Raw genomic sequence first — 10,094 nt, forward strand, 5'->3', positions numbered from 1 at the left:
ATTTATTTAAAAATAAACACACAAACCAAACAATAAAACACAACAATCAGATAAAAAACAAAGCTCGGTCCATGGAAAGTCCCTAGTGGAGTACATTCTGTCACACGTGTGCAGCGTCACGACAATCATCTTTCAGGGTTGAGATGGTCAGGAATGGTGTGGCAGGAAAAGACAAGGAATTCTTGTCTTTTATCGATGAAAAGAGGGAATGAAATTCACCATCTAATATTTTGGTCACTAGAAATTCTAACTGGTATTAGAGTCTGGATAAGGAAACTGATTGTGTATAAAAAAGACGTCTCACCTTTAGTACACTTTACCTAAAGTAAACTACATTATTTATTTGTCAGATATAAACTATGATATTGTTGTACTCTCTAGTTGTTGGTATGTATATGGTTTAAGAAAAATCCTCCTCAATAAGAAGATTCTTATCTTATCCGTTAGAACCTAGTCATTCTAAAATCAAAACATACAAATAAAAGAAACTATCTTTTTATTCAATATCGGGAATATATTTTGCGTATAAGTTCATAATCCTTAATATTAGGGCAAACAAAATAATTTTTTAATATTTTTAAATATAGACCAAGTTTTCATAGTTTTTTAATAAACTAATTACTAAATTCAAAAATACATGTACAAAACAGAAGGATTATTTTTGGTGATTTTTTTTAGTATTCAAATTAAAATATGCAGATCTAATCTATTTTTTTTAGAGACTTTGCTATATACAAATTAAAATAATTTTTTATTTTTAAAATAATTTTTTTTTTTTTTTTGTGAAAGGAATCAATTTGTTTAATATCAAATAACACCTCGCGGATAAGTCATATATAAGGATAGGGGAAAAACATCAAAATTGATTTCAAAATTATCTTCTGATCATTAACAAATTATTAAAATCTAACAAAGAAAATATTGTGTAAGATACAAATAAACTATTTTTATAAATATGTTAAGGTTGCTTAACAAGTGAAAAAGAATTGAAGAAGAAATGAAGAAGAAAGAATAGAAAGAAGTGAAGAACAGAGAACTGTTCTGAGAGAATTCGGGAGGAAAGAATTGAGACTGAATTTTTGTATATTTTTCTCTACCAATGTCAAATCTTCACGTGCGTTTTATAGTAACAGAATGGACTACTAACTGATTATCCTAACTGAATTCAACTGTTATAACAACCTGTTAACTACTTCTTAACTAACTAACAGAATTAACAACCAAAAGGTTGCGTGCTGCAGACGTTAGCCAGCCTGCATTGCTTCTACTTCTTCTTCCTTATGTTGCCTTCTTCTTAGAGATTAGGTATGTAACAGTACCCCTCCCATGCGAGATTCTTGTCCCAAGAATCAAGAGAAGGATCAGTTTACGTAGCAATATTAAAGTCTGGAAATTGCAACTGTAATTCTGTCAACTCCTCCCAAGTCGCATCTTCAGGGAACGAATTCGACCACTGAATTAAGCCTGCCACCACAGATGTATTACCCTTCTTCATAAGTTTCCTATCCAAAATTATAATTGGATACACCTTTACCCTGCCCTCCTCATCTACGAATGGCAAGGCTTGAGAAACGATGGCCACTTCCCCCAATTTTTTCCTTAATAAGGAAACATGGAACACTGGGTGCACTGCACTTCCTGGGGGTAGCTGGAGTTTATATGCAACTAGACTGATGCACTCAAGGACTAGATAGGGACCATAGTACCTGGGGTTTAACTTATAATGTTTCCTGTACATAACACTGCCCTACCTGTAAGGTTGGAGCTTCAGAAAAACCCAATCTCCTATAAAAAATGTCCTCTCTGATCGTCTCCTGTTGGCCACTTGCCCCATCCGATTTCTTGCCCCCTCTAGCAAGCCTTTGATTAATTGATCCATATTAATCCTCCTCTGTTTCCATTCCCCTACTGCAGCTACTTGAGTATCCTCCATAAGCACCATTTCCCTAGCTGGAGGTTCATAACCATACAAAGCCTGGAAAGGGGACATGCCAATAGTGGAGTGGAAACTGCTATTATACCACCATTGTGCTGTGGAAATCCATTGATGCCACTTCCTTGGACAGTGCATGGTAACACACCTTAAGTAGGTCTCGAGGCACTGATTTACCCTTTCAGTTTGCCCATCCGTTTGTGGATGGTATGCTGTACTTAACAGCAGCTTGACCCCTAGGTGTTTGAACAACTCTTGCCAGAATAAGCTTGTGAATATCTTATCCCTGTCGGTCAAGATTGTGGCAGGCAAGCCGTGGAACTTGTAAACATGATCTAGGAAGGATTTAGCCACATCCTGAGCTGTGAAAAGATGTGCTAGTGTGATAAAATGTCCATACTTAGTGAAGCGATCAACAATGACCATGATGGTGTCTCTGCCCTCTGATTTTGGAAGCCCCTCGATGAAGTCCATGGTAATATCCTGCCAAGGACCATGTGGAGTGGGCAGAGCTTGTAACAACCCAGGATAAGACACCCTCTCAGCCTTGGCTTGTTTACAAACATCACACTGCTGCACTAGTTGATAGACCATTTTCTTCATGGCAGGCCAATAGAAATGACCTTTAAGTCGCCTGTATGTATTCTGGATGCCTGCATGCCCTCCAATATAGGAATCATGGGTATTTTTGTCGAGTTCTTCTCTCAAGGAACCTGCAGCTCCTACCACCATTCTCCCCTTATACTTCAGCACCCCGTTAGTGTAGGTAAAATGTGAAGCCTGTGTAGTATCTAACATTCTACCCTGTATGATGTCCTGTAGCTTGGCATCATCCTTGTAGGAGCTATAAACCTGATCATACCAAGATGGAATCACTTGTGTTATGGCTATGAGCCACCCTCCTGCAGTAATTGCTCCTTGGTCTCTACCATCATTCTGCATATTCCTTCTTGATAAAGCATCAGCAGCTTTGTTCTCCCTTCCTTTCCTATACTTGATTTGATAGTTTAATCCTAGCAGCTTGGTCAGTCCTTTCTTCTGAATAGGGGTGTGGATTTTCTGATCAAGTAAGTATGTTAAGCTCTCGTGATCAGTTTGTATAATAAATTGATCCTGTTCCAAGTAGTGTCGCCATTTGTCTACTGCCATCAGTATAGCCAAGTATTCTTTCTCATATATGGACAGTCCCAAGTGTTTAACTCCCAAGGCTTTGCTCATGAATGCCATGGCCTTCCCTCTTGGCTCAGCACTACTCCAATTCCAGTGTCACAAGCATCTGTTTCCAAGACAAAAGGTAGGGTAAAGTCAGGCAAGGCTAGGGTCGAAGCCTCACATAAAGCTGTCTTCAAATTTTGGAAAGCTTCCATTGCGCCTTCGTGCCACACAAACTTATTTTTCTTGAGCAATTCTGTCAAGGGCTTACTAATGACACCAAACTTCCTGATGAATTTTCGATAGTAGCCAGCTAAGCCAAGAAATCCTCTTAGCTCCTTGATAGTCTTTGGAATTGGCCACTCCTGTACAGCCTGTATTTTCTTAAGGTCTGTGGCTACCCCTTCAGCAGAGATTATATGCCCCAAGTATTCTACCCTTGGTTCAGCAAACGTGCATTTCGACCTCCTTGCATACAGCTGGTTGCTCTTCAGGATCTCCAGAATTTGTTGCAAATGTCTAAGGTGTGCTTCTAAAGAGGAACTATAAATGAGGATGTCGTCAAAGAATACCAAGGCAAATTTCCTCAGGAATGGCTCCAGAATATCATTCATCAAGGCTTAGAATGTTGCAGGGGCATTTGGGAGGCCAAAAGGCATGACTCTAAACTCATAATGCCCTTGGTGAGTACGGAAGGCTGTTTTCTCTACATCTTCCTCATACATTCTCACTTGATGATAGCCTGATCGTAGATCGAGCTTAGAGAAGAAGCTAGACCCTTGCAGCTCATCCAGGAGGTCATCGATCAAAGGAATAGGGAACTTATTCTTGATCGTGACTTCATTCAGCCGCCTGTAGTCTACACAGAAACGCCAGGAGTTATTCTTCTTCTTGACCAATAGTACTGGTGAAGCAAATGGGCTCACACTTGGTTGAATGATGTTATTACTGAGCATTTCCTTGACCATCTTCTCGATCTCCCCTTTTTGAAAGAAAGAAGTCTTATACGGCCTGCAGTTTACAGGATGAGCTCCTGTGTGCAGAAGAATTTTGTGATCATGCCTCCTCCCTGGTGGTAATGCAGTAGGCTCTTGGAAAACCTCTGCATAGACTGTTAACAGCTTCTCTACTGCTGGATTAGGCAAACCTGCCAAGGTTGCTGCAGTGGCTTTTATCAGGAAAAATTGCCCAACAAAGCCCATAATAGAAGTTTTTAAGTTCTTCTGGACCTTCTCTACTGTCATTGATTGGAGGCTGGCAGTTTCAATGATGCCTTTGAGTTCCAACATCCTTCCCTCCTTCTTAAATGTCAATTTCATCTTGATGAAATCGAATAAGATTGGTGAGAATTTTCTTAACCAATCCACCCCTAACACCATGTCACACCTCCCTAGCTTCAAAATTCTCAAGTCTGCTGTGAACTCATAATTCTGCATAAACCATGTAAATCCTGCTGTATAGGAGTCACATAGTATGACGCTGCCATTAGCAACAGTTACTGCTAGCACCGGAGAATTCGCAACAGGAAGTTGTAATTCCCCTGCTATACTGGCATCAAGGAAGCTGTGGGTGCTGCCATTATCAATGAGAATAACCAGGTCCTTGCCTTGGTAGCTACCTCTAATTCGTATGGTGTTGTGGGCGTAGTTATCTGCTAATGCATTCAAGGATAGGCCATATTCCTCAATCTTGCTATCAGGTGCTATAACTGTACTGTTGTTTCCTGCTGTGGCATCCATAAATTCCTCCTCTTCCTGGCCTTCCATCATGTGCAGTCCCTTGGCAATGCACTTATGTCCTGGCATAAATTTGTCTCCACACTTAAAACATTGCCCCAACCTGCGCCTCTACTCGTACATGGTTTCTGGGACCTTTGGTGTCTGCAAATTATTGCCCACATAGGTGGATTGAGGATTACCAAATGATCTTCCCATTCCTGGCTTGGTAGTGAATCTGTTCTTCCTTGCCAATATATTGTTCGATTCCTCCTGCCACTTTGCTTGATCAAAGGCTGTCAGCAACGTGCCTGGCTTCAGTATCTTCAACATAGGTTTGATGTCCTCTTTTAATCCACTAATAAAGCTGGAAATGTAGTAGGACTCTGGCAGTACTGGATTGAGTGAATGCATCAATGATTTGAGATCTTCAAACCTTTCCACATACTCTTCCATACCATTCTCTTGCGTTAATTTGTTGAATTCCTCCACAATATCCTCCCTACTACCAAACCGGCTGCATATGGCCTTTGAGAACTCCTCCCATTCTAGACTAGCATCCAGCCCACACATGTACCCTTCAAACCATATTTCTGCTTTCCCTTCCAAATACAAGGAAGCTATCTCTACCCATTGTTGCCATGGAATTGCATTGAGTTTGAAGAACTTGTTGCACCTTCTCAACCATCCTCTAGGGTTGTCTCCTCGAAAAATGGTTAGATCCATCTTAGGCAATCCTGCATTGAACATAGCTCTATGCTGTTCCTGCCCGTAATTTGCATCTCCTCTCATAGGACCTTTCCCTTTAGAAGGTATTCCTTCAATGTTGCCCCTGGTTGGAGTTTGTAGTATGCCTTTAGAAGTACTCCCCATATCCTTTTCCATCATGTGGTGAGCAAGAAACGCCTGGAACTGACTGGATAGTGTTTCCAGTTGAACACTAATCTGCTCATTCTTCTTACTTTGTTCCTCCCGCTGCTCTTGGAATTCTTGTTGCATGATCTGCATTTGTTCATCCAATTTCTTGCAATGTTCTTCCACATTTTTAACCATGGTGTTAGATCTTAAGACTCTGATACCAATTGTTAAGGTTGCTTAACAAGTGAAAAAGAATTGAAGAAGAAATGAAGAAGAAAGAATAGAAAGAAGTGAAGAACAGAGAACTGTTCTGAGAGAATTCGGGAGGAAAGAATTGAGACTGAATTTCTGTATATTTTTCTCTACCAATGTCAAATCTTCACGTGCGTTTTATAGTAACAGAATGGACTACTAACTGATTATCCTAACTGAATTCAACTGTTATAACAACCTGTTAACTACTTCTTAACTAACTAACAGAATTAACAACCAAAAGGTTGCGTGCTGCAGACGTTAGCCAGCCTGCATTGCTTCTACTGCTTCTTTTAGACAGCCTGCATTGCTTCTACTTCTTCTTCCTTATGTTGCCTTCTTCTTAGAGATTAGGTTCATAACAAAATACTATTTTAATCATAATATCAATTCAAAAATAAAGTAAATTCAAAACCAAAAAACACCAAACTTCCACTCAGATTTTATTAAATGTCACCTACTTTGTGAGAAAGGATATCTTCTTCGGTGTTAATGGAGGTCATGGGTAAGAGATTGTGTGTTTTTGTTATAGTCCATCGTTGCTACTTCTGTTTCACTTATGATGGCAGTTGCTGTCACGGGGGAGTATGGTGGTTGAGTTGGTGTTGGCCGTGTGGACGGCGTTGTGGTTCGGTGGCTGTAGGGTTGGTGTAATTTCAGGTACTGGGTTTCGACCTTGTTGGTGTTTTAGGTAGAGATTGGTTCGGAAATGAGGGGTTGTTATAGCTTATTTGTTAATGGTGGTTGGATCTCATGGTAGCTGACTGGAACGGGGGGGAGGTGATGGTCTAGTTTGGGGCGGTGGTGCTGGCGGTTTGAGCTGATTTTAGGGAAGATGAGGCTGTTGATTTGAAGGCTGGAGGTGGGGCAATTGGTGATGGAGTTGTTGTCGAGTGGCTGGTGTCAGTGGGTGATAGTGAAGAAGGGAGAGTCACTGTGTCAGTTTGGTAGAGAATTGCTGAAGGCTGAAGGGTATAGACCGCAGATGGGCTTTTTCAGGGCTGTTTTGTAAGCTTTCAGGGTTGATTGTTAGCTGGTGGCTAGGCTTCTTCAAAATGTATCTAGGTTTGTTTTTTTTTTTGGTATGTACGTATGTATATGGGAGAGAGCATGGAAGATAGAGACAGTTAGATTTTTTTTTATTTTGTTATGTTTTTTTTCTTGTGTGATATAGTCAGGTGGAAAAAAATTTCGTTCCCTAATTTTTTAGTCCAACAAGCAAATTAAATTAATTCTAGTATCTTGTTTTCTTCCTTTTCATTTTGGTCCTATGTCCAAATGTTTTTTATTTTTTTATTTTTTGTATTTTGATTTTTTTTAAAAAAAAAGGCAAGATCATTAGCAACTCAATTAGAAAAACCAACGATTTTAAAAATAACATGTTAAAAGTTGAACGCGTTAAAAAGGAATTAGAAATTTGAATCCTTGTGGGACGATGTTAAAAATATTAAAAATATTTTTTTAAAAAAAACATAGGGTCAAAAATTAAGTTACAACATGTCTCATCAAACTTACTCATTAACACCTCTATCATAACTTCCATTCTATCATGCATTTTCTTCATATTTCTTACCTTATTTTTCAATACTTTTTAAAGACATTGTTTAGACTTGAAATAAAGGTTAGTAGCAAACAATTTTTTTCCTCACATGTTTACTCTCATTGTAAAATTCTCTCCTCTCATGTTTCACACGATATTAGGTTTTTCACTCTAATAGTCTCGCTTAGCTTTTTACCACTATATTCTTATAATTTAGTCCTTAAAAGTAATTTAGCAACTTATTAAACAATTGACCAAACTACGCAATAATTTATTTTATGTTTAAAGACTCAAGAATCAACTATTATTCAAACTTTTTAAAATGAAACTTAAGAAAAACAAACTTACGAGTAGTAGTGTAAATTTATTTGAATACAATAACAAAAATGAAGACATGAAATAAAAGGAAGAGTTATTATTAAGAAACAATAAAAACTATGAAATTCATGAAAATAAAAAAAAAATGATGCAAGAAATCAAGAAACTAAAGAAATTGATGCAAGATAATTATATTCTACCAAGATATGCAAGAAATCAATCATGATCACCAAGAATTTCCAAGACAAGTTTCGTTTAAACCCTAGTTCATGCAATATCCAAAATTTCTGAATTTATTTTCCAAGAACCCTTTCAAGATTGCAATTTTGATTCTTCTTTCTTTTGTTCTTGTTTTTTTATGTGTTGAATTTTTCAAGTCACAAAAATGAACTCGGTTTGTTGTTTTAAATGCATTTTTTGGCAACTTTAAGACTTTTCCCTATCAAAATTGATTTTCTTCTTCCTTTTTTTTTAAATCGAATACACAACCAAGATTAATCAATAATCAATATTTTCTTCTGTTTCTTTGTATTAGTTGAAACCACAAAGAGAAAAAAACCAAGAAAACAAACCCTAGATATGGCAAGATTTAAACAAAACCTTAGAATGACTTGTAACAATGAAAATTAAAGAGATATAACCTAAATTGCCATGCTTTGATACCAAATTGATGTGGAATTGTCCCTTAAATTGCTAATTTGAGGTTTGAAGAAAAGTTTGCAACTTGACCCAAGAAGAACCTTGCCTTAGAGAACCAAAGTTATATGCAATTGATCACCCCTACCTTTCGCCTATAACAAGACATAAATGAGAAGTATAAATCATAATGAAATTGATTAATCCTTCAAAGAGTTTGCAAGTTCAATTAAAAACTTAGTATAAGAATCACTTAACCACATAAAGAGAAACAAAGCACACAATAAATGGCAACCTTAAAGAAAATTTTAATAAACTGAAAAATAATGTTAACAATTGGTTTATATAGTAAAAAACTAACCCTAATTTGACTTAATGGACCCAAACTTAATAAATAGGCATTAATACATTAAAAGCTCAAAATAAGTAAAATACTAAAATAAAACATAACCCAAATAAACCCTTAAATGTTATAGACCCTAAAATAAACTAAAAGTTAAATAAATAATGTCTCAATTAATTAAAACAAGATCAAAGTCGAACTTTGTAATCTACAGGCAGAATTAAAACTCAACTTCAAACAAATGATTCTCTCTCGTCTTGATGAATTAAAAGGTACACCATGTATCACTGAAAATATATGGATATTTAGTTTTCAACACAGCTAGAATCTCATAAGAATTCATTATGTAGCTTCAGCTATAGCCAAAACAGTAGCTAAATATCAAAATAGGCTAATTTGGATCTTTTTATTCCAATATTTTTGTAATGTTTGGAAGCTCACCTACATGCCTTTATTGAACATGAATCAAATCAATCAAGGCTTGCTTTTCATTCTTCGATATCCTTTCGAACGCTACCTTAACTCGTGTATCTTGAAAAAATCTATTAATTACCTTCTTGAACCTCTTTGCTCTGAATTTTATAATTGGATCTAATAGAACTTCTAATAGATCTCTTGGTGTTAAAGTTAGAATAGCATAGTTTGAGTTTCTAATATATTATATATGAGAATAGTTTGATCTTTTTATTCAATTTGAAAATTTGTGTTCATCCAGGATGTGAAAAATAATGACTTAACTAATTTTAAGGGTAAATTTTTCTTTATTTTATTTAGTTTTCTTCTCATATTTTTTAGTCATTCTCTTTTCTTTTTTTCTCTCTTTTAGCTTTACTTATTTTTTTCTCCCTCTTTTTTCTTTTTGTTTTCTTTTAAAATAATGATAAAAATATTTGGTAAAAACTTAAAAATGTAGAAAAGAAATGAAAGTGTGTTTTGTATATTTTTAAATCTTGATATTTTTTACAATACAGATAGAATTGCTTTTAGGGTACAAAAACAATCATTAAAGGTCTCAAAACAAATTTACTGCTACATGTATGTATCTTTAATATCAACCTTACATGATTAAAACGGACTCTTTAAAATAAAAGAATTTGTAAAAAAAAAATTATTGTATTATTCTCATATTAAAAATTAGTATAATCCTAAAAAAAATTATTTACATCTTGACATCGTTTATTTGAGTTATGTATAGATTTTATTCTTATATATGACTTCTTTAGATAAAAAATAAAAAATATATATTATATAGTAGAATTATAATTTTGTTAGGAGAAGACATTAAAATTATAACAATATACTAGAAGGAGACATTGTTTTTAGAGAAAATTACCCTAGTATCATATG

General features: G+C 36.0%; 2 protein-coding genes across 2 annotated transcripts; both read right to left on the reverse strand.

The window, feature by feature from the left end:
- Positions 1–3,147: 3,147 nt before the first annotated feature.
- LOC118056767 (uncharacterized mitochondrial protein AtMg00860-like) lies at positions 3,148–3,699 on the reverse strand. Its single transcript, XM_035069106.1, has one exon. The coding sequence runs from the start codon at positions 3,697–3,699 to the stop codon at positions 3,148–3,150; it is 552 nt and encodes a 183-aa protein (XP_034924997.1).
- Positions 3,700–3,705: 6 nt separating this feature from the next.
- Positions 3,706–5,853, reverse strand: LOC118056768 (uncharacterized). Its single transcript, XM_035069107.1, has 2 exons — positions 5,004–5,853; positions 3,706–4,883 (listed from the first exon to the last, which is right to left on the reverse strand). The coding sequence occupies exons 1-2, from the start codon at positions 5,851–5,853 to the stop codon at positions 3,706–3,708; spliced, it is 2,028 nt and encodes a 675-aa protein (XP_034924998.1).
- Positions 5,854–10,094: the final 4,241 nt, after the last annotated feature.

This window comes from Populus alba, chromosome 19 (genome assembly GCF_005239225.2).
Source record: "Populus alba chromosome 19, ASM523922v2, whole genome shotgun sequence".
NCBI lineage: Eukaryota > Viridiplantae > Streptophyta > Magnoliopsida > Malpighiales > Salicaceae > Populus > Populus alba.